This window comes from Leptodactylus fuscus, chromosome 1 (genome assembly GCF_031893055.1).
Source record: "Leptodactylus fuscus isolate aLepFus1 chromosome 1, aLepFus1.hap2, whole genome shotgun sequence".
Lineage (NCBI taxonomy): Eukaryota > Metazoa > Chordata > Amphibia > Anura > Leptodactylidae > Leptodactylus > Leptodactylus fuscus.
Window position 1 is genome coordinate 99,435,076 of NC_134265.1, and position 26,090 is coordinate 99,461,165.

Sequence of the window (26,090 nt, forward strand, 5' to 3'; positions counted from 1 at the left end):
GCTAAGAACAATATTTGAATAGACAAGTTCTGGTGAAGTTTCCATTTATACATCATCAGTCATGAGATAGACTGAACCACATATACATAATATAATACATGTTTAAATATATATCAGGATATTAAGTTTTTTATTTCCTGGGGATGTATGCTGTAGATTAGTTCTGGGCCACATTACTGGCATATTGTTTTTATTATTTTGCAGGTTATGTATCCAAAACTTTTTTTGGTGATGTCTCCCAAAAAAATAAAAATCTATGCTACCCCTTTGAAGGGCGAATTCTGTTAAGAATCTAAAAGGCTATTTACTTGGAAGAAAGATGCATCTTTGACGTCTTTCGGAACCTAGCATCTTCTAAGTATAACTCAGTGAAGCAGAAACTTTGTATTTCTCAGAGCACTTTTACGTTGTCTGGCACATTCTGGCCAGAAGTTACACCACTCTGCTTTCTAAAGATAAATCTGTCTTCCATATACGATGTGATAAATGACACGCCGTTTTGCATTAAGACATATTCCCTGGATGACAAGACTCTTCAAAGAGAAAAAAGCTAGGCATTTTCAGTGTCAGTATGCAGAAATACCTGAACAAAAGAGCAACTTTTGTATCTCACTGCAGTGTTTTGTTCTAGAGGTGAAGCTCTTGTCAGAAAGTTGTGATGATGGGCTGTCCACTTCTAATGCTGTCTCTGTGCTTGGCTGCAAAGTAGATCTCATTAGAAATTCAGCAGAGAAATTCTGGAAGTGTCTGTGTTTGCATAACATACCAGGAGCCCCATAAATAATGTGCAAGCTTGTAGGCACACCTCAGGATCAGGCTGCTGACACGAGAAGCAATGCAATTGCATTTCCACTGGTGCCTTCACTGCTAGGAGAGACTTTCATTAAAATGTTGCACTTTGTATTGTGCTGCTGTCTTTCAGAGGACTGCATTATCACCTTATTTTATATTCCCCATCTACAGAGAGTGTATTGGTGAATATCAATCACTACAAATTCTATGTTCACACTTTTTCAGGCTATAAAATGAAAATAGACATAAATCAGACCATATAAGAGAGATGTAACCAGAAATCATGGAGTGTTACTACTGGAAATAAATGCATATAAAATTCAAATACTATTTAGAAAAATAAGAATTTAATACTTTTTTATTTTATCCTATTCAATGACTGATGAACTGATATTATTTATTGATGTAGGCTTGTTCTGCGTATAATATTAATTTGATCTGATTCTTTCCATTCTTGAAACTTTGTAAACTCTACATTTCCTCTTCTTCTTCTTAAGGTATTATGTTGCTAATGTGTCACAGGTGGGGATTGATATATTTGTCAAGTGTGTATAGCTGTAACCTGTTTATTGAGAATGCTTTCACACTAAGCATTGATGCACATGTGCCTGAAACCACATGAGACCTTATAGTGCTGATATCACAGTGAGAATATAATGCTCTTTGCAAGGCAGAGAAAAGTCAATTTTGATAAGGAAAGCTAGGGGACAGACTTGTTATTTATCACTGTATGATCCAAAAGCAATTGCTTCATTTTCTGCTAGAAAACAGCAGCAACACTTGCAAGACAATTACAGAATAACAGGAATTAAAAAGTTAAAGACATTTAGTTAGATTTAATCAATTACAGGCAGTTAGATAAACCATAGAAGTGGAGGGAGGGAGAATTTCTGCATTGGGCTGTGAACCTGTGACTCTACAGAATACCACAGACACTGAACAATTAACACTTTGCTTGCCAAAAATCTATTCGAATTTAGTGGTCTTTTTTTTGTGACAGAGCAGTTTCATCTGTTTTACATTGTCCTGTAAGTGATAAATCTTTTGTTAAGGTTTTTGTGGGAAGGAGTTTATTTGTTTGTGAAATACATACAAACTTCTGTTTTAACAGCAAAAACACTGATACAGCCTGTAGTAGTTAGAAAAAACGCAAACTGTTAAGGTTATTTTTTGGTAACTAATAGAGATGAGCGAACACTAAAATGTTCGAGGTTCGAAATTCGATTCGAACAGCCACTCACTGTTCGAGTGTTCGAATGGGTTTCGAACCCCATTATAGTCTATGGGGAACATATACTCGTTAAGGGGGAAACCCAAATCCGTGTCTGGAGGGTCACCAAGTCCACTATGACACCCCAGGAAATGATACCAACACCCTGGAATGACACTGGGACAGCAGGGGAAGCATGCCTGGGGGCATAAAAGTCACTTTATTTCATGGAAATCACTGTCAGTTTGCGATTTTCGCAAGCTAACTTTTCCCCATAGAAATGCATTGGCCAGTGCTGATTGGCCAGAGTACGGAATTCGACCAATCAGCGCTGGCTCTGCTGGAGGAGGCGGAGTCTAAGATCGCTCCACACCAGTCTCCATTCAGGTCCGACCTTAGACTCCGCCTCCTCCGGCAGAGCCAGCGCTGATTGGCCGAAGGCTGGCCAATGCATTCCTATGCGAATGCAGAGACTTAGCAGTGCTGAGCCAGTTCTGCTCAACTACACATCTGATGCACACTTGGCTCTGCTACATCTGATGCACACTCGGCTCTGCTACATCTGATGATGTACATCTGATGTAGCAGAGCCGAGGGTGCACTAGAACCCCTGTGCAAACTCAGCTCATGCTAATAGAATGCATTGGCCAGCACTGATTGGCCAATGCATTCTATTAGCCCGATGAAGTAGAGCTGAATGTGTGTGCTAAGCACACACATTCAGCTCTACTTCATCGGGCTAATAGAATGCATTGGCCAGCGCTGATTGGCCAGAGTACGGAATTCGACCAATCAGCGCTGGCTCTGCCGGAGGAGGCGGAGTCTAAGGTCGGACCTGAATGGAGACTGGTGTGGAGCGATCTTAGACTCCGCCTCCTCCAGCAGAGCCAGCGCTGATTGGTCGAGTTTCGTACTCTGGCCAATCAGCGCTGGCCAATGCATTCCTATTGGAAAAAGTTTGTCACAAAAATCACAATTACACACCCGATAGAGCCCCAAAAAGTTATTTTTAATAACATTCCTACCTAAATAAAGGTTATCCCTAGCTATCCCTGCCTGTACAGCTATCCCTGTCTCATAGTCACAAAGTTCACATTCTCATATGACCCGGATTTGAAATCCACTATTCGTCTAAAATGGAGGTCACCTGATTTCGGCAGCCAATGACTTTTTCCGATTTTTTTCGATGCCTCCGGTGTCATAGTTCCTGTCCCACCTCCCCTGCGCTGTTATTGTTGCAAAAAAAAGCGCCAGGGAAGGTGGGAGGGGAATCAAATTTTTTTGGAGTTTGCCACGTGATGTTCGATTCGAATCGAACACATCGAACAGCCTGATATCCGATCGAACATGTGTTCGATAGAACACTGTTCGCTCATCTCTAGTTCTTAGCTATAGAACTTTTCTTGTGTGGTATAAATAGTGTTCACTGATATATGAAATATTGTATTGTAACTGTTTATTTATGGCGACTGATGCCATAGCAATTCTGCGGTATGAAATCTATTATTTTCAAATAGTTGGAATAGCACTCAACCTTGTATTATAAATGAATATAGGAGAGACTATAGACATACATATCACTAGAGCCTGCTTATTACTGTCAGCCCTCTGAATGTTGCTTTCTTTTTAAGGTTTCTGAGAGATGTGACTATGTTTTTGTCAACGGCAAGGAAATGAAGGGCAAAGTTGATGTGATGGTGAACTTCACATACCAATATCTGAGCGCACCTTTGCTGATTACTATATGGGTTCCTCGACTGCCTCTCCAGATAGATATCTCTGACACAGAACTCAGCCAAATCAAAGGATGGCGGGTGCCCATTATTTCCAACAGGAGGTTGGTTTGTCTTGTTTTATAAGATTCCATTATTAAATCAGAAGATTGAAATGTTACATCATACGTGTGTGAACATGATTCTATCTTGATGTAAGACACTTCTCCAATAAATTGCAATATGACAAATAGTACTAGTAACCTAAAGATGTTTATAGGAACTTAAACCCTTGAAATATACTCAGAAGAATATATTGGAGGTAGAAGCTGAGCAACATGATCTTATCACAAAATCTTACCTTTCAGACCAACTAGAGACAGTGATGATGACGATGAAGATGAACGCAGAGGACGAGGTTGTTCCCTTCAGTATCAACATGCAATGGTCCGGGTTCTCACTCAGTTTGTGGCAGAAGACCCCACGCCTTTTGGACAGCTTGTTTCTTTGCTAGGCTCTGACTGGCAAGTTGATGTGACAGACCTGGTGAAAGATTTCATGAAACTAGAAGAACCTCATATTGCAAAGCTTCAAGATGGAAGACTTCTGATTGGGAAGGAGATTGGAATGACCACAATACAAGTAAGTACAGTCAAATTTCTAGTGTCCGCTGAACCTGATAAGTGCCAAATTGTTAGATGATCTGGATTATCAAATGGTCATATAAATTGTATAAACTCCCCATTACAGCAAGATTAGCTGAAGCCAGCAATATTGGCAGAGCCAGCTATCCTATGTATATAGGGTCCCTCAACCCTCCCCAACAGATGATTTCAGTGGAGAGAAAGTTCAACATGTTGAAATATAAAGCCCAATCTATGTATATATTATGGGAACAATATAGTAATATGTCATGTTGAGTGTATATGAGTATTGGAACATAGGGTCTTTGTGCTTATTAGCTGTCATATATTTTGCATCTCCATTCAGTACCAAAGTGGTTAAATCTTTTTCCTAATCTTTTATGACCGTATAATAAGACAGTGCCATTGGAAATTATTTTTATTTTGTTTATTTGAGCTCAGTAGGGAATAGTCTATAAATAATGGATATTCTTCCTTATTATTAAATCAGTCTCTTTGTGTTTTGTAGGTGATGTCCCCTCTCTCCGATTCCATCCTGGCAGAAAAGACAGTGACAGTGCTGGATGACAAAGTGACAATAACAGACCTAGGAGTGCAGCTTGTCTCCGGACTGTCACTCTACCTTCATTCTAGCACAGCAAATAACAAGGCTGTTGTAGTCACCGCTATGGCTCAGGAGCTACTGCATACTCCGAAACAGGTAGGATGCTGAAGGCTATCTGCGGGTATCTTATTATACACGGATAATTAAATCAGTCCTTAATTTACTTCTACTATACTGTGACTCTCTCGCTGAAACCAAAATCAGCTGAAGAATTATGAATCTATAGCAAATATTTTATTATAATATTCTAACCTGCCAAAAAGCCATGAAAGAAATCACCCTACAAACTCACTGTGAAGACAATTGTCCGGTTATGGGAAATGTACTATTACTGGTGCACCAGTGTCTTTTTCCATGCAGTTATTGCTACATTTATCTACAAGGTACAAAGCCTATGTTTGAAAGTGATTCTGGTTAACAATTGGCCGCTGTTTTCATCCCTATTCTGATAGGTGGCAGATTATTAATATATAAGTTACACTCCAGCTTTGTTCCTTTTTTCATCAGTCCCTACTGATCAGAGGTTTCTCTCACGACATCCTGTAGCCTTCAGTCCGCTGATGGAAGTTCATCTGATCAGTGACAGGTTTTTTCTTGGAATGTTGTATTTTACCAATGATATTTATGATCATTGCAGGCAGAAGAGAATGGAGCAGCTGTCATCTGACTGCCGACCACTTCCCTGCCATTATTTTATGATAGTTCATATACTGATATATGGGGCTTGTCAGAAAGATCCACCTATTGTGTTTATAGGTATTGAGGATAAATATATGAAACACAGAATGTTATTTTGTATTCACAAAGGACATATAATCTTTACTGCTCAAGATTTGCTTCATACCCTATTTACTATTGAAGAAGGTCGGGGACAGATTGATGCTTCTTTGATTCTGTGTTCTGGATAATTGTGTGTACAAGTATAATAGGGGGCGCTATGTGATGAACTGCTATCATGTAAGTAACTGGACATAAAGAGTCATACAGTACACAAAGCAATGGATATGTTTAGGTACTGTATACGTGTTCCTTAATAACCAGCGGAATTTTCATCTATATCCAGCTATGTATTCATTACCGCATAATTTATGCCAATGGACTATACTTCAGTAGTATTAATAGGTGTTATGCGTTCATCTTACTAAAGGGAAATCTTTCTATGTTTTTTTTTTTTTTTTTTTAATACAGTATATTGTTCACTTGTGCTTTCCAGCACAGGTGTAGCTATAGAGGGTGCAACACTGGCTATTGGGCCCTGGACCCTGACGGGGGCCACAAGAGGTCTCTCAGCCAGATAAAATATACCATTATTGTGAATGGCACATGGTTGGTAGAGGCTCTGTAACAGATATTGCAAAGGGATCCAGGAGTTTGAAGTCACGTTTCGGCTTTCCAGCATGCAGCCCTTCCTCTAGGTATTATTTTTGCTTAACAAGAACCCTACCCCTCCCCTTAATACAAAACATGATTTGGGTCTTAATGAACAGATCGTTTTTAGCGGTTTTCTGTTGTGCTGTTTAAATAGGTATACTTTTTATGCCATTAAAGGGAACTCGTAGCCAGGCTTTGGGCCCCTTAATATGTTCTTATGCTGCTTGGATTTAGGACACTAAATCTGGAAATTTCACTCCCATCTGTTGCTCTCTTGCTATGTTTCATAAGATTTACATTTACAGAGTCTTAGAGGATTAGGGCACATGAGCATTGCGCTGTTCAATATGAAGTAGCTACAACCCAATTCACTGTGCAAGCACAATGAAGCAAGGTGTGCTATGTGTGCAGTCACTCCTGTGCAGTTTCCTGGACAACTACCATATAAACAGTATAAAAACATAGTTATTGGATTAATGCAGACAGGGTCGGATTATAATAAATATGAACTTGGTTGTAACCTAGGGCCCGAGGCTTCAAGGTATGCTCAGTGGCCCTCAATTGCCCATTTGCTATTCCAGTCTCATAATCAACCGTATCTCTATCTGATGATATTGCTGTGGGGCACAGGAGTCTACTAGAGATATGTGTTGATCAATCCTTGTGAAATAAATTTGTATAGGAAAGGTCACTGACACGTGCTGGGACCAGTTTAGGCCAGTTTAGGGTGTGATATCCACCTGACAGGTTCCCTTTAAGATACTATAATAAACATGTTTAAGCTGTTTTTTTTTTTGTTTGTTTTTTTTTTAAATAAATGGATGTTTAGACTGTTAAAAGCCTTTTTCGATAGAATTTTATCAATATTTCATAGTTCAAATCTGCTAACAAACTGAGAACATTTGCAAATACTTTTTGGTCAACTTGATGTAAATCTTGAATTTAAAAGTCTGCTTATTGCCCTTAAAAACAGGCTAAAGTTTATTTCTAGTCCATGTAATAATTTATTACTGTGCAACTATAATTTGCAATCCACCTCTGCACTTCTGTATGGTAACAAAGGATTAGCAGAATTCTGAACTCACATTCAGAAATAAATGGAGAAGAAAATGTGATCACTGCCAGAAAAATAACACAAGGTATTGAAATGAGGTACTCAACATCTTACATTGTTTTCAGTAGTTTTTTTCTTTTTCAAATCCTTGAAAAACTAAGTTTATATACTGTATAATACTATTTATTTTTGTGTTCCTTCCGTTAGTGATGACAATATATAATTATTGCATAATATAATACAATAATGTACAGCAATTTATTTGTATCTGCATATGATTCTAATATAAAGGAGCAGTAATGTGCTGAGATTGTAGGAATACTAATTAGAACAATTGATTTGTTTCTATGTCTGCAGATCTAGCTTTGTGTTCATAAGCCACCTCTCCTCTGTAGTAATGATTTTATTATTTTATTTATTTGATTTATTCTGTGATGAAAGAAGCTATGTGTTATTGTGTATGTATTATTACTTACTGTATTTTTAAAATAAAATCTTCTGCTGGAGGACCACAGGTTGTAGAACCCTGCACTGCCTGGCCCCCACATAGTAACAACATACTCCCCACAGTGGCCCCCACGCAGTAAAATATGCTCCCCACAGTGATCCCCACACAGTACAATATACTCCGCACAGTATATTATGCTCTACAGTGGCCCAGTGCTATTATTGTACACTGGAATCTCCTCAGACCCCAGTGTATAATAATCAGAGGTCCAGGGGAGGTGATTAAAAATAACAAATACTTATATTCACCTTTCTTGGGCATCCTCACTCTGTCTTGCTCTCTTCCTCATCTTCGGGTCTCTTCTGTCTGCTACTGAGGTCACGTGTCCCAGACATCACTGCTTGGGTCTCAGTGGTCATGTCCGGCATATTGATCTTATTTGGCCAAGTTCGCCCCATGTGACTGCTGGGACCAATCACAGGACCCAGCAGTAACCCCTGAGGCATGTGACCTCAATCACAGGTCGAAAGAGCTCCAAACAAGATGCTGGGGATTGACAGAAACCCAGGAGAGGTGAGTTTAAGTGTTTGTTATTTTTACTCACCGCCCCTGGACAGATTATGTGTATAGTGGTCAGGGAACCAGAATCTCCCTGAATGCTATCATGGTGCTGTGGGGCCCGGCCATCTCCAGCTGGCCGCAGGCCTAGTACCAACCCCACTCAATCCACCTACTACATTTGGACTATAAGGCTATACACCTCAGTTGTATTGATACAGTTAACCACTCTCTCCTGTTAGAAATTCTCTCATCCCTTGGTATTTCAGACCTGTCCCTTTCCTGGATCTCCTCATACCTCGCCGACTGCACATTCAGCGTCTCCCACTTGCACACCATCTCCTCACCACGCCCTCTCTCTGTAGGTGTCCCCCAAGGCTCCGTCCTAGGACCCCTCCTGTTCTCCATCTACACTCTCGGCCTGGGTCAACTCATAGAATCTCATGGTTTTCAGTAGCACTGCTATGCCGATGACACCCAAATATACATCTCTGGACCAGACATTACCTCTCTGCTGGCCAGAATTCCAGATTGTTTAGCAGCCGTAGCCTCCTTCCTCTCCTCCCGCTTTCTCAAACTCAATATGGAGAAAACGGAGTTCATCATCTTCAGCCCATCCTGTATGGTCCCTCCACCCGACCCATCTATCAAAGTTAATGGAACCACAATTACCCCTGTCCCACAGGCCCGATGCCTTGGGGTAACCCGGGCAAGGAGGTGTGGCTAAGCACAAGCTATAAGAAATCTTACCACCAACACACATCTGTGGAGTCAGCCAACAAAGATGGGTGCATCCAATTCCAACCAAAGATCCTCCAAGCTTCCTGCCGCCAAAATATCAATTGTTATCTTTTCTTGTGTATATATATATATATATATATATATATATATATATATATATTGCACTGTGCCATTTGGATATTAAATTGCTAGATTTAAGGTTACTTTGTGTTTTATCGTATGAAGTCATTACACGTTATAAGATGCATTTGTGTCTGACTGTTGGAAAGAGGCATGTATATATTAGTGCCGTTTCCACCGAACCCAACAAGTCAGTGGTGGTGGCAGCGTATATTTGGGGTGCAATTTATATTCAATTTGCAGCCTCAGTGAAGGGTGAGTACAAGATTGAGTGGAGTGAGCTGATCCTTATAGAGGCACCTGCCTCACATTTTAGATGTCCCATAGGTGACATATTCCTTTTGACTTAATATAAAAATGAAAAATGTTTTTAAGCAGGACCAGCTCCAGGTTCAAGTTGGTTCTTGAGCGACAGAGCCTCTGTGCAAACCTTTGTGGCAGCAGTGTTTTCCTGTGAAAGGCAATGAAGAAAAAAACACTCGAAATGGGGAAGTTTTTGCGACCTACTATAAATGGTAGATCTTCTGTAACTTTTGACCTTTGTATTGCATTGATGAACCCCAACATATATAATGCCATCCTTGCACCACCACAGTATAATGTCCTCCTTATCTTCCCATACAGTACAATGTTCCCTTATTCCCTCATACAGTACAATGGCCTCCTTATACCCCCGTATAATGGCCATTATGTTCCCATAAAGTAAAAGGCCCCTTTATACCACCATATAATTGCAACTTTATGCCCATACGGTGCAATGATCCCCTTTTATCCCCATAGAATAATCCTTTAGTCACCTATATATTGGCTCCTTACATGCCCCCCACTTCCCTCATCTGGGAGCACTGTCTGCTCTGGAGCAGGAAATGGGAGTGGGTCCAAGGATCTACGAGTCTCAACTAAAAATGAGGTGTACCCTTACTGCTTGGCTCTTTCAGTAGAATGAGCACTTCTATCTGTATTCTGTAAATATGCCATAAATGCCAAGATGGAAAAATCCCTTTAAGGGTTCAGTCAGCTTTTGTTTTTTGATTTTGTTTTCTTCATCCCTGCCTTGCAAGAACCATACCATACTTATTTTTCCTTTGACATAGCCATATTATGGCTTTCTTAGGGAGAAAAAAAATAGTATTTCTACAGAACATGACTATTACGGAGATATCAAATTTATATTGTTTTTGTTATGTTGTACTTTGAAGAGAATAAACTTTTTTGTAAGTTGGTTTTGTCTCCATATTTGGACACCTATAACTGTTTTATTTTTCCATTGACGGAACTGTATAAGGGCTTGTTTTTTTTGTTTTTTTTTGCAGAAAGAGCTTTGGACCATTCCCAATTATGTTTTTTTTTTTTTTTTATTAATGATGTCATGTTTATTTTTTCACTCAAAAACATTTCATATTTGCTTTCTAATTTTTAGAAACTTTGTTTACTTTACTTAAGAAAATGAATTTACTTAACCATTAAGGCCACTGAACATATGAAAGCTTGATTGTTTCTATAATACACAGTATTATGGAGTATTGAACAGCATCATTGTATTATACCTTCTCTCTGTATAACCTTCTAGATGCCACAGTCACTTTAAAACACAGCATCTGAAGGATCAAATAGCCAGGAATGGCTAGTTACCAATTGCAGAGTATACAATGGGTTCAGATATTGAGTCTCCATTGCACTGTCCTTATAAATCACTTGATAATGTGATAAAAAGTGTGATTGTGCCAACAAATTGTGTCATAGTTAAGCTAGGTTCACACTAGCAGTTGGGTAATGATCTGTGATATTGTTTGGGGTTTTTTTTTTTAACACGTATGGATTGAAACTTACTTTTTATATATTTTTTGGATGCTGGAATTTTATCCTTTTTTGGTATATATGTTATTTATCCTTTGAAGTCAGGGATTTTCTTTTCCTCCACATCGTTTACATTGGAGTTGGATCTTATTTATAGACATTCTCGGTAAGCTGTGTTAAACATTTTTTCTCCTCTACTTATTATACTCTGCGGTATAATAAGTATAGTATAATAAGAGTATAATAATAACACCAGCTCTAGGGGGGTTCTTGGGAGCATTATTAAACTGTGAGGGGGCCACTCTGGGGAGCATTTCATACTGTGTGGGTTCCACTGTGGAGAATAATATACGGTGTAGGGGCCACTGTGGAGAATATAATAATGTGTGGGGCCAATGTGGAACATATTACACTGTGTGGGAGCCACTGTGGAGCTTATTACTGTGTGAGGGCCACTGTTGACCATATTATATTGTGTTAGGGCGCCTTCACTATTCACATCACATGCCATTACAGACTGTAATAACATTGCATGGTGCTGATGTAACAAATACTGTGTAATGTAATCCTCACAAAAGCATCACAGTACCTTCATAGAGATGATCAGCAGGGGCCCCGGGTGTTGGACCCCACTGATCTCTTCACTTTTTGATCCGTCGATTCCAGTCGGACATTCCGACAGCTTCTCCAAAGGAGACTCTGGCACAAATTTGAACTAAGCTTTACAGGGATCACCACAGTTGCAGTTGTAAATGAGCCACTAAGACCCATGGTTACAGCTGCACAGTTTTTTCTGTCTTTTCCCTGCACTGATCATAAAGATAAGTATAGTCAGGAAATTACAGTGATGGCAATGCTGGAGCATAAAGTGGTGAGAAACCACTAAATCTCAGGTATGTATCATTAACCTTTTCACTGCCTCCCATCAGGGATATTACTATTAACCATTTACTGCAGTAGACCCCTGCCAAATATTTATAATCATTATGATTATATATATGAAATTTTGCTAGGAAGATTTTGTTATCTTTGCGCATCCCATTTCTGTTGAGTTGAGATTCTTTTTAAAGTCTTCTTTATTGATTATTCCAGTGAACAACAATATACTTTCTGTATCAATTGCTCACAGTTTTCTAGATCTCTGCCTGCTGTCATTCATTCTGTTACTTCTAGGGGATAAAAGCCTGACCATGGTCATGTGACTTTCACTCCAGGGTCATGTGATGTAAACACAGGTGCACAGCTCCTTACCAGACAAATATTTGAATACTGTGCTGTCACTATAACAAGCTGTGTGTACATCACATGACCATGGACTGCAAATCACATGACCGTAAACTCAGTAAACAGAATGAATGATAGCAAGCAGAGATCTAGAAAATTATTAGGATACAGCAATTATATTGAAAACTTGTACAACGTTTTATTGTACAGACAATAACATTTGTCTCTCTATATTGGTCTGAAAGTGGCTAAACCCTTTAAAGCTAGTGTCTTGAACTGTTCATGGTAAAACACGGCTGTGATAATAACCTTTATACAAGTCTATGATACAAATCTGAATACAAACTTTGAAATTCGTTGACATTTGCAGACAACTATACATATGCAGAATAGTTTTCTGTATGCTAAAATTATGGTAATATAAGCAAGGAGGAAGTTTGCAAAGGTGACATGATTACCTTCTATCTGGGGAAATGGCTTTGTAAAGAAAGGTGTCATTAACCCAGATTGGTAAGATGTACGTACTTCTGCAATATCTAGCACACCAATTATGCTCATTCTATAGTAGTTCATACACTGTAGGAGAAACACCCACATAGTGAATAGAGTGTCAAGTGCCATCAGTTACTGTATCTTTGTACAAAGCAGTATGGTCTGTACAATATGACTTCAAAGTGAAGATTTGAGATCTTCAACAAATAGGCAACGTAGAAAAATGCCAATAACACAGCAATGTAAGCACAGTTATTACCAAGGGAATGTCATATTCCATCAGGCAAACTATGTCCTTGTTTATTTTTGAATCTTTTTGGTTTACAGTACATGAACTATTTAAAAAATCATCTTTAATATTTATTTGTGAGATTATCTGTTTTTTAAAGTATTAACTATTTCTTTTTCTTTTTTAACTATAATAATGTAATATGTCTTTATGTCATTACATTGCTTATATGTTAATAATGCCTAGGGTTGTTATTATAAAACCATAAGCCCTTGCACTCATGAAACACTGACAAGGAGGAGACAAATTGTGCTGCATTCCTTTGTCAGCATTGTGATCAAGATTGATGGCCGTGTTACAGGTTAATCAGTTGGGATCAAAGTCTTCTCCCCAACCATATACATTATCACAGGAGGGCACTGCAAATAACACTCTACTAGTCCTAATTGCATAGATACAACTCATGTAATTGTTCATGTACATCATTGTGTGTTAAGGGGTTAAAGGAGTTGACTGAGACTAAAAAAAAGAGTTTGCTTATTGTCAAGCCATGGCATCATTCTTGTCAATGGGCTCTGTCTACTGCACATTAAATGGGCTGAGAAACCAGACAAAAGATATGATCATAAGTGTTGACAATTCTAGAAATAGAATTTTTTTTTTTATCATGTCAGATGATCCCTTTAAAGTTTACAGTGTCTCTGCCGTAAGATGGAACACTTTGAAAACGGGTAACTATCAGAGTGAAAAATGCAGGATACAGTAATCGATCTTAGAAATATAATAAATGTTAGCCTATCACCCATAACTTAGCTGGGTTTGTCCTTTGACACAATATCAGATATCAGAACATGTTACCTTTGGTTTACATAGGGGTGCAGGTAAACCTAAATACCTAAAGTATAGTCATTAAGGGGTATTCCAATATAATCATCTTAATGGCCTATTGTTAGAATTGGCCATCAATATCAGATTCATAGGGTTTGACTCTTTGTACAACCCACCAGTTTGCAGGGCCTGCACCCCAGTTGTACAGTAGCACTTAATGGCTGTACAGTTCCTTAGTATTAAACTCCATGACCTCCATATACTGCCATTCAGATAGAAGCATGGTAAGTGGACAGTGATGAAAATCCCACAATATTATTTCAGACTTTAATGTATAGTAATCTGGCAGAAAAACCTCTGTGGGCCACTGTTTGAAATTGGAGATATACATTTGTCTGGACACCATATTACAATTCTGTAAAACTCGGAAGATTGCACAAAACTGTTTTATGGACCTTTGCATGACCCATAACACGGTAATTTATCACGGTGCACAAAAAATGAAAGCCATAAATTAGAATAATAAATTCAATGTCAGGATAAATAATATTGCGTCTGCAAAAATACATTCCGATATATACGCCATCGAGCTGTCTCTATTATATAGAAACCTGCATATAGATGTTTTAAAACATTCTGAAAATATTTGTGAATTCTATTAATTTCTGAATTAAAAATTGAAATTGTTAGAAGTGCGGAAACAAGGTAGGTAGTGATTTAGTGCTGTGTCCTTCAGAAAGCTGCTTCTGCAAATGCTGCAAACCACGTCAATAAATTTAGTCCGGTTCCTGACAAGGTTCTCCAATTACTATCAACGGATCAAGATGGATTGAAGACAGCTTATCTGAAAGGGGAAAAAATCCTGCTCTTATCCTGATCACTTATAGGCGAAGGACTGACAGATGATCGTGTTTGTTAATTACTAAAGAGTTACATCTTATTTTACTTAATTGGAAATAACATTGGTGGCTTTTACTTCAGGCAGTTTCCGTTATTAAGCACCGTCTTACTACTTGTGCAGTCAATGGATGATACCGATTGTTTTCTTGTAAGTAAGGACTTTATACTTTGAGAATCATGTCATTTGCTATTATTTAGCAACGGTCATGGAAAGCTACACTAACCGGCAGACAAAAAATAGCATACCATGAAAAAAAAGTAAATGTATACCATGTATACTCAAAAAACTAAAAATATAGAAATATCCCTTTACTTAAAAAGATAAAAAGCTTGTAAAACGCCAATAAACAAATATATATAAAATAACAATTAGAAATCGATTCCACCTATCTTAAATTGATAAATCTTTATTTACCCAATTTCCAATATGTTATAATAAGTATATATTTATTAACCCAATTTCCAAAATGGAATACTAAGTACATATTTATTTACCCAATTTCCAATATGGAATACTAAGTAAATATTTATTTAACCAATTTCCAATATGTTATACTAAGTATATATTAACCCAATTTCCAAAATGGAATACTAAGTACATATTTATTTACCCAATTTCCAATATGGAATACTAAGTAAATATTTATTTACCCAATTTCCAATATGACATACTAAGTAAATATTTATTTAACCAATTTCCAATATGGAATACTAAGTAAATATTTATTTACCCAATTTCCAATATGGAATACTAAGTAAATATTTATTTAACCAATTTCCAATATGTTATACTAAGTATTTATTTACCTAATTTCCAATATGGAATACAAAGTACACATTTATTTACCCAATTTTCAGTATGGAATACTGTGTATATATTTTTGTACCCAATTTCCAATATGACATACTAAGTAAATATTTATTTACCCAATTTCCAATATGGAATACTAAGTACATATTTATTTACCCAATTTTCAGTATGGAATACTATGTAAATATGTATTTACCCAATTTCCAATATGGAATACTGTGTATATATTTTTATACCCAATTTCCAATATGACATACTAAGTAAATATTTATTTACCCAATTTTCAATATAGAATAATAAGTAAATATTTATTTATACTAATGGCTTCCCAACCCCTGTCCCCTGCTATGTGTGATGGCTTTAGCTTGGTAGTACACTACATTAATCACTTAAGAGCAGAGGGGCTTCAATCAACTGAAATTCTGTCAGCAAAGTTCAGTGCAAATTATATTATTACACACAATCTTTTTAATATTAGAGCTTCTACTAGACTTTATCAATTTTGTTGATAATATATTGTATAATTTATTAAATGTAAATGCAACAAGACCACTGTATGAAAGGGTTAATAATATTGACAAGCAGTTTGGTTTATTTACATACTATACCAGAACTGATATTGACTCCTAATACACTAACTGGCTAGATAATGCATCAATAATCCAAGCATGGCCATGCTTAAATGTCAATAGTGCATAGTGACTAATGGAGATAAATCTTGAGATAAATGTACGCACAGTCTCATAAAAACCATGAAGCCAGCAATATACTGAATAAAGATAGAAAACTGATTGATGTGGTGTGTTGGGTGTTTTTTTTATGCCATACAGATCAATGGCTTTATTGGCTATAATTTAGTGTCTGCAAGAGAATTACGTGAAAGAGGAGATGGACATTTTGTGATAGGTCAAATCAGTACGTATGTTTATCTCTCTCTCTCATTCACATATAGATAGATAAGATAGATAGATACAGTCCTATGAAAAAGTTTGGGCACCCCTATTAATCTTAATCATTTTTAGTTCTAAATATTATGGTGTTTGCAACAGCCATTTCAGTTTCTAATATCTAATAACTGATGGACACAGTAATATTTCAGGATTGAAATGAGGTTTATTGTACTAATAGAAAATGTGCAATATGCATTAAACCAAAATTTGACCGGTGCAAAAGTATGGGCAACTCAACAGAAAAGTGACATTACTATTTAGTAGATCCTCCTTTTGCAAAGATAACAGCCTCTAGTCCCTTCCTGTAGCTTTTAATCAGTTCCTGGATCCTGGATGAAGGTATTTTGGACCATTCCTCTTTACAAAACAATTCAAGTTCTGTTAAGTTTGATGGTCGCCGAGCATGGACAGCCCGCTTCAAATCATCCCACAGATGTTCAATGATATTCAGGTCTGGGGACTGGGATGGCCATTCCAGAACATTGTAATTGTTCCTCTGCATGAATGCCTGAATCGATTTGGAGCAGTGTTTTGGATCATTGTCTTGCTGAAATATCCATCCCCGGCGTAACTTCAACTTCGTTACTGATTCTTGAACATTATTCTCAAGAATCTGATGATACTGACTGGAATCCATGCGACCCTCAACTTTAACAAGATTCCCGGTGCCGGCATTGGCCACACAGCCCCAAAGCATGATGGAACCTCCACCAAATTTTACAGTGGATATCAAGTGTTTTTTTTGGAATGCTGTTTTTTTGGACACCATGCATAACGCCTTTTTGTATGACCAAACAACTCAATCTTTGTTTCATCATTCCACAGGACCTTCTTCCAAAATGAAGCTGGCTTGTCCAAATGTGCTTTTGCATACCTCAGGCGACTCTGTTTGTGGCGTGCTTGCAGAAACGGCTTCTTTCTCATCACTCTCCCATACAGCTTCTATTTTGCAAAGTGCGCTGTATTGTTGACCGATGCACAGTGACACCATATGCAGCAAGATGATGCTGAAGCTCTTTGGAGGTGGTCTGTGGATTGCCATTGACTGTTCTCACCATTCTTCTTCTCTGCCTTTCTGATATTTTTCTTGGACTGCCACTTCTGGGCTTAACAAGAACTGTCCCTGTGGACTTCCATTTCCTTACTATGTTCCTCACAGTGGAAATTGACAGGTTAAATCGCTGAGACAACTTTTTGTATCCTTCCCCTGAACAACTATGTTGAACAATCTTTGTTTTTAGATCATTTGAGAGCGGGCTGTCCATGCTCGGCAACCATCAAACTTAACTGAACTTGAATTGTTTTGTAAAGAGGAATGGTCCAAAATACCTTCATCCAGGATCCAGGAACTGATTAAAAGCTACAGGAAGCGACTAGAGGCTGTTATCTTTGCAAAAGGAGGATCTACTAAATATTAATGTCACTTTTCTGTTGAGGTGCCCATACTTTTGCACAGGTCAAATTTTGGTTTAATGCATATTGCACATTTTCTGTTAGTACAATAAACCTCATTTCAATCCTGAAATATTACTGTGCCCATCAGTTATTAGATATATCAAACTGAAATGGCTGCTGCAAACACCAAAATATTTAGAACTAAAAATGATTAAGATTAATAGGGGTGCCCAAACTTTTTCATAGGACTGTATGGTTTAATGGTCTGGTTTACAAAATGTGCTAACATTAGAAGTGAAAGGGATTTTCTGATTGATAAATGTAACGTTTTCATATACTTTACTAGAGAGTAGTTAGGTATTCTTCTATTCAGGATTCTCAATCTGGAAAACTGGTCTTATCCTGCATTACAAAGATAACCCTTTCATATAAATAGGCATTATAATGTTTATCTTGCCCTGTGGCAGCACTAAAGACAAAATTGACAACTTTCTGCCAGTCTTCCTCACAGAGTACAGCTGACTGCTGGGGGTCCAAATAGAACACTTTATGATCAACTTATTTTCTACCAGGTAGGCATTGCCCATAGCAGACATCTCCTTTAAATGATCCTCCAATTGGTTTGTGCAGATGATAGGTATAAAAATTAAGCAGCCAAGCAGACGTTAGCTTGGTTTGGCCATCTAATATATTAATGGGGCTACAACGATGGAAAGAGGATACAGAGATGGAACTAGATGAACCCTCTCTTCTCGCACCACATGAACCTACCAGTACATTTCATTGGGAAAAGGGACTTAGATTAATTAATTTGCATATCATATAACTATTTTTTTGCCCTAGAGAAAACCCTATTATTGGTTACTTTGGGGTTTAAGATGATATACACTCACCGGCCACTTTATTAGGTACACCATGCTAGTAACGGGTTGGACCCCCTTTTGCTTTCAGAACTGCCTCAATTCTTCGTGGCATAGATTCAACAAGGTGCTGGAAGCATTCCTCAGAGATTTTGGTCCATATTGACATGATGGCATCACACAGTTGCCGCAGATTTGTCGGCTGCACATCCATGATGCGAATCTCCCGTTCCACCACATCCCAAAGATGCTCTATTGGATTGAGATCTGGTGACTGTGGAGGCCATTGGAGTACAGTGAACTCATTGTCATGTTCAAGAAACCAGTCTGAGATGATTCCAGCTTTATGACATGGCGCATTATCCTGCTGAAAGTAGCCATCAGATGTTGGGTACATTGTGGTCATAAAGGGATGGACATGGTCAGCAACAATACTCAGGTAGGCTTTGGCGTTGCAACGATGCTCAATTGGTACCAAGGGGCCCAAAGAGTGCCAATAAAATATTCCCCACACCATGACACCACCACCACCAGCCTGAACCGTTGATACAAGGCAGGATGGATCCATGCTTTCATGTTGTTGACGCCAAATTCTGACCCTACCATCCGAATATCGCAGCAGAAATCGAGACTCATCAGACCAGGCAACGTTTTTCCAATCTTCAATTGTCCAATTTCGATGAGCTTGTGCAAATTGTAGCCTCAGTTTCCTGTTCTTAGCTGAAAGGAGTGGCACCCGGTGTGGTCTTCTGCTGCTGTAGCCCATCTGCCTCAAAGTTCGACGTACTGTGCGTTCAGAGATGCTCTTCTGGCTACCTTGGTTGTAACGGGTGGTTATTTGAGTCACTGTTGCCTTTCTATCAGCTCGAACCAGTCTGGCCATTCTCCTCTGACCTCTGGCATCAACAACGCATTTCTGCCCACAGAACTGCCGCTCACTGGATGTTTTTTCTTTTTCGGACCATTCTCTGTAAACTCTAGAGATGGTTGTGCGTGAAAATCCCAGTAGATCAGCAGTTTCTGAAATACGCAGACCAGCCCTTCTGGTACCAACAACCATGCCACGTTCAAAGGCACTCAAATCACCTTTCTTCCCCATACTGATGCTCGGTTTGAACTGCAGGAGATTGTCTTGACCATGTCTACATGCCTAAATGCACTGAGTTGCCGCCATGTGATTGGCTGATTGGAAATTAAGTGTTAACGAGCAGTTGGACAGGTGTACCTAATAAAGTGTACCTAATATATATATATATATATATATATATATATATATATATATATATATATGTTTGCAAACAACCTTATCTACTAACCTAATAACTTACAAATTGCAGACACCTTGAGCCTGTTTTCATAAAGTGGAGAATGTTTACAAGAAAATATTTTATTGCTTTTAATTTTACCTGGACTTAAGTATGCCCTTCTCACATTCTGTATCCCAAGAACAACATTGAACACCATAAAATATGTGAAACAAAAAAGAAGTCACTGTGCTCTAATGTCCTGCCTTATTAAAGTTTAAAGACTTATTTTCTCTTTATTATGAGCTTATAGGTATATGAAACTTGATATTAGTTTATATAAGATTCTAACATTAAGGTAGTTCTATGCACATTATCACCCAAAAGTTCTATGATGTACAATGTTGTTTTTTTTTTTGTTTGTTTGTTTTTATTTAAATGTAGATTGTGTGCCCCATATAGGGCTCACAATGTATATTTTTCCCCATCAGTATGTCATTGTAGTATGGGAGTAAATGCACACAAACACGGGGAGAACATTTAAACGCCTTGCAGATATTTTTCCTGGCAGGATTCGAACCCAGGACTCCAGCGCTTTGTAATTTTGTTTTTTGTTTTTAAAGTAAAAATACATTTATTTGGTTGTATAAGTGCTTATTCACAACACCCCCTTTTCCTGGGTCTTTTCATTTTTTTACATTTTTTAATTAACCCCAGTATATTTTTGACATGACGGAAGGGACCTACCTATGATGCCTACAGGAACTTTTATAACAGCCAATTCCAAATTCATAGAAATTAATAAGGAGTTGGTTCTACTTTGCATCTAAAATAGCTTCAACTATTGGGAAGACTTTCTACAATATTTTGTGTGTATCTTAGGGAATTATTGCTTCTTCATCCAGAAGAGCATTTGTGAGGTCGGATACTGATGTTAGATAAGAGGGTATCGCTCACAATCTTTGTTCTAGTTCATCTTAAATCAAGTTCTTCCACACCAAACTTACCCTACCAGGTCTTTATGGAGCTTGGTTTGGACACTGCGCACAGTCATGTTGGAAGAGAAAAGGGTCTTCTTTAAACTATTCACACAAAGTTGAAAAAACATAATTGTTCAAAATTTCTTACTATTTAACTGCAGTGATAGGGCTGGTGTAAGTTTGATGCCTCATACCTCAGTTCTCTTGTCATCACTGTGATTGACAACTATTGGAGGAGTCTGTCAGTGCTGCAATGCACACTTAGCTTCTGAGCTCTGGAAAGGGCTCGAAAGTGTCTTGATCGGTGCCTTTCTTATCTCTATATGTTGATTCAGATATAACAGTGTTCAGTCTCAGAACATGTACTATTCTGAACCAGGAACTAGAGGGGAGAGAAGACAGGAGGGCAAGTGAAACCCTTAGGCTAAGGCCCAACGTTGTGGAACACAGCTAAAAAAAGATGCAGAAAAAAAAACAGCAGAAACACATCAAGTATTTTTCTGCTAGATTTTTCATAGCAATTAGCTGCATTTTTGAGCATTTCCATAGGTAAAATTGGCATACTACATTTTTCAAAAACACAGGTGTTTTTGAAAACGCAGCTTTGTTTTTTTCCCAAAATGTGTGAATGAGATTAGCCAGAATCTCATTGACTTTGCCGATACTGTAAAACACAGCATTTATTTCTGCTACATTTCTACAACGTGGGGACTTAGATGGGAAGAGTCCTTTAAGATTTGAAATTTCCCTTCATTGGGATTGTAGAGGCCTCAGTCAGCATCTGAAAATCAATAATTCCTTACTCAATACAATTGGCACAATGCAGTCAGGTATGTAACAATCTCATGGCATTCAACAAACCCAGAAATGTCCATCAGATTGCCAACTAGATGCCTATGGCAATGAACTAGAGGGAACACCTGAATTCAGTGAAGAAATGTGTCCTGGTACATTTGTCCATATAGTGTTAGAATTTATCAGCTGAAGGGCTCTTTCATAATGACATTAGCACCAATGCTACTTGTTTTGTTATTGTAATGTAATGTTGTCATGTGTCATGTATATTAATTATTATGCTGCTTGACCACTGAAGTACATAGGGTAACATTGATTACCTAAATAACTAATTATAGATTACATAAATAACTTACATAAAAATGTGAGATTCCTATTTAACGTGTGCTATTTTCTTCTTTGTAGGAAGCAGTGGTCAGTGTATGGATACAGTTCAGTGACGGATTAGTAACACCTCTTGACATATATGATCCCAAAGAGTTCACAATTTCTGCAACATCATTGGATGAGTCTATTGTTTCCACTTACCAGAGCAGTCCATTTAAGTGGCCAATTGTAATAGCAGAAGGTGAAGGCCAAGGACCTTTAGTAAAAATAGACTTTATGATCTCGGAGGCTTGTCAAAAATCAAAGAGAAAAAGCATTCTTGCTGTAGGGAATGGCTACATAAAAGTAAAATTTGGGCAAAATGACGCAATTTCTCCAGGTGGAGCTGAATATGATGGGGAAGAAATAGAAAACCACACAAGTGACCGTAGGCAGAAAGTACCAGACCCTGATCGTTACGGTAATGACGGAAGATATGATGGCTCTCTTGTAGAACGTGATAAAAGTGCCATAAGAAAAGGGAGCACCACAGCTAGATCTGTAATAAATGGCAGGATGGATGGCAATAAACTTTCTGAAGATAGTCCTTTACAAAATATCCCAATAGATTTTACCAATTTTCCTGGCCAAGTGGACTTACCAAAAAGTAATGGAGAGCTGGAAGACAATGACCTTATAAATGCACCTAGAGGACTGAGTGATCTTGAGATAGGAATGTATGCTTTACTTGGTGTTTTTTGCCTTGCCATATTAGTCTTCCTAATTAACTGTGCAACATTTGCCCTCAAATACCGGCACAAACAGCTGCCTATAGAAGGCCAAGCTAATATGGCTCACTCCCATGACTGGGTATGGCTTGGTAATGAAACAGAGTTGTTGGAGAGCACACCAGATGTATCACCACAGCAAGATGAACATACCACTATCATAGACAGAGGAATTACCTTAGAAGAGAGTCATCATCTCTTTAATGGCAACTCCCAGAAGAACCTGCAGAGCCAAACTCATCGGCCAATAGAAGAAACAGAAAAAGCAATGAAAAACAAGAAAACTGATCCGCTAAATTCCCCAACTTCAAAAAGAAAGCGGGTAAAATTCACGACATTCACTACTATACCAGCGGATGACAGTTGCCCCACGGTCAACTCATTGTTGACAGCCAATGAGGATGATATAAAGTGGGTATGCCAAGATATGGACTTGGGAGAATCTAAGGATCTCAGAAACTATATGCAGAAGCTCAAAGATAAAATATAACTGGGGAAGGGGAAGAAATGCTACATATTTTGATGCCTTTGGTTTTATAGGTTGTGTTATGATGAAAAAGTTAGGGGGAAAAAAACTCGATATTACAAAATGGATGCCAAAATAAGCATTGTTTTCTAAGAAACTCCACTTTAGGACCACTTGTGTGAATTTTAAGACCTAAACAACTCAGCAAAGGAATGTTATATATATACACCGAGGGACTCTTGAAAGAAAAAATGAAAATGACAAATAAAGTGGACATACCAAAAATGGTTTGTAAAAAAAACTTTGCAAAAAAAAAAAAAAAAAAAGTAATTTTATATTTCTAAGAAATTGTAACTATAGGATTGGGAGCAGAATCATATTTTCAGAAATCCAGGAAAAAAAATCTATTGTTCCATTTTCTGTAAATATGTACAATATTTAGGGAATGGGGAAGACACAATTTTGTGTTGCAAAAATTCTCTAAAATTTACATTATGTAGTGATTATTGATTACTTACATTGCACATTTAGACTTCCATTGTAGTCTTCCCATTAAATTCACTTATGGCCACTAACTGAAGTGGATTTAGCCCAAATATAAAGAAAATCCTGTCATTCATTCTACTTTGTTACGTGTTACATTGTGAAATTCTGATAAAAATTTGTACAAACTGTAATGTTCATGTGACAAGTTAAGCATCAACTCCAGTCTTAGTTCCTCTGATGTGTTCTGTTAATAACAGATTTGATTTTTAAAGAAAACATGTTTTTTAGATTATTTCCTCCTATATTATCGAGCTTGTGTGTCTTTTGTCTCAGACACTGCTGGAAATGCTTCTGTGTATTTGATGATTGCTTGACTTTGTTGTGTATATCTTGATATTGACTCATTTGGAAGTGGGTATACAGACGCACAAATTAGTTTTTTTATGATGGTAGTTAAGGGCTCATGCACATGGCATTGCAGCTTGCACAGACTTATTTAATGGCGCAGTAATAAAGACTTTTCCAGCACATAAAAATTAAAACCAGAGGAGCTACATATGGGGGGCAATAATATAAACGAAATTTACTCAATCTTCCTACCCCCCCCTCCCCCCTCCACTCCAGGCACTGCCTGCTGTGCTATACTTCTGGGTGTTCAACACACAGGAAGGCGGAGCCCCCACATTGCGGAAATGCAGCTTTTTTTGTTGCAGATTTTGCTGCGGCTTTTCGAGCCAAAGCAAAGAGCGGCTACAAAAGGAATGGGAAATATATAGAAAGTTCATATACTTCTACCTTCTGCTTAATCCACTCCTTTCTTTGGCTCAAAAAACCGCAGCAAAATCTGCAACAAAAAAAGCTGCATTTCCACAATGTGGGGAAATGCTCAGAGAGTCTCTATCAGCCAGTCACAGTCAGAATCGGGGAACTGCTTCAGCCAGTGAAGCAAACATATCAAAGCATGTGCTATGTGTCAGGAGACAACAGGAAACAGAGAACAATGGGGACTCTGGCACCATCAGAGCAGTGGAGGATCAGGGAGTGGTGAGTAAATATGTAGCACTTGTGATTTTCATTTTTATGTGTTGAAAAATCCCTTTATGTCTTGCACTACACAGTTCCACCATATGGACTTGTGCATGAGGCCTGAGCCTGACACATTTCACAGCTATTGGTTGAATCCCTGTTCAGCAGGAAGCTATCTTTCTCAAACTCTACATACACATGCATGCTGGGCTAAGGCAAGAATGCAGGTGTTCTCAAGGTAAAGGGAATTAGACCAGTGATAGACTCTTATATCCCCTGATTTATATATCTGTCGATCTGCCTATGAGAGAATTAAGGGATCTCCCTCCATACATATTATGCTTAAATTGGTAGGTCCGACCAACATTACTCTGAAGCATACGGTCAGCTATCGACTGGTTGATTTCCATAAGTCTTGCTGGCTTGGTCATTCATATCTTCTGAGTGTAACCTCAACATTGACAGCAGTGATCATGAACCATGAAACTTTAGTTCTGTAGAAATACAATTATTCAATACCTGTTTAATACAATTTCATGCCCAAACACAAAATCCCTCACTAGTGTATATCTACAAACCAACAAATGCAGGTTCTACTCTTGATATACAAGATATTGAGCTATCTTAGTATATACAGATATATATATGACTTATAGTGATGATGGTAAAGGTTCCTATCTGCTGGTGCTAACATATACATATTATCAGTTGCAGCACATACAAAGTGAACAATCTCTCCAGTGATTTCAATGTCCAGTGGGATGTATTTGTTCTGTACTGGTTACCAGAATGGTAATGTAAGCTATACTACAGCACAAACGATGGCCTTTTTACAAAACATAACACAGAATGTCATCCCTTCTGAAAAAGTAAAGTCTTTTGTCATTCACAATTTCTGTAATTTGTATTTGGAGAACTTTTAAGGTTATGTGAAGCTACACATCCCATTGTATAGAGAGTATCATAGCATGCAGTTAATCTGTAGTTGGAAACCAACAAGGGAAGCATTTCCCTCCAGTCCGTGAGATCAACACATCATTGTCTGGATAACATTGGGGACATCCTAGTGTTTTACTACATACAATGGAAAAGTAGATATGAAATCAGAATCCGTGACAGCTAACATAGATGGGAATGATAACATGACATGTATAAAATGTATTGTAGACTGGAAGAATGTAATATTTATTTATATATATATATACACAAATATAACTATACAAATTGTGATTAAATACTTCATGTCATTAAAGTTGCCT

The 26,090-nt window shown here is 37.9% G+C and overlaps 1 protein-coding gene across 1 annotated transcript in view; it reads left to right on the forward strand.

The window, feature by feature from the left end:
• The window catches only part of TMEM132C (transmembrane protein 132C), a 444,928-nt gene extending 420,515 nt beyond the window's left edge, over nt 1-24,413 (forward strand). Inside the window, exons 6-9 of the mRNA XM_075274803.1 lie at nt 3,634-3,839; nt 4,083-4,356; nt 4,867-5,058; nt 22,165-24,413. Of these exons, the coding sequence (XP_075130904.1) occupies nt 3,634-3,839; nt 4,083-4,356; nt 4,867-5,058; nt 22,165-23,343 (1,851 nt within the window). The 3' untranslated portion in view covers nt 23,344-24,413. The remainder of the gene's footprint in view (nt 1-3,633; nt 3,840-4,082; nt 4,357-4,866; nt 5,059-22,164) is intronic.
• The last annotated feature ends 1,677 nt before the right edge of the window (nt 24,414-26,090 follow it).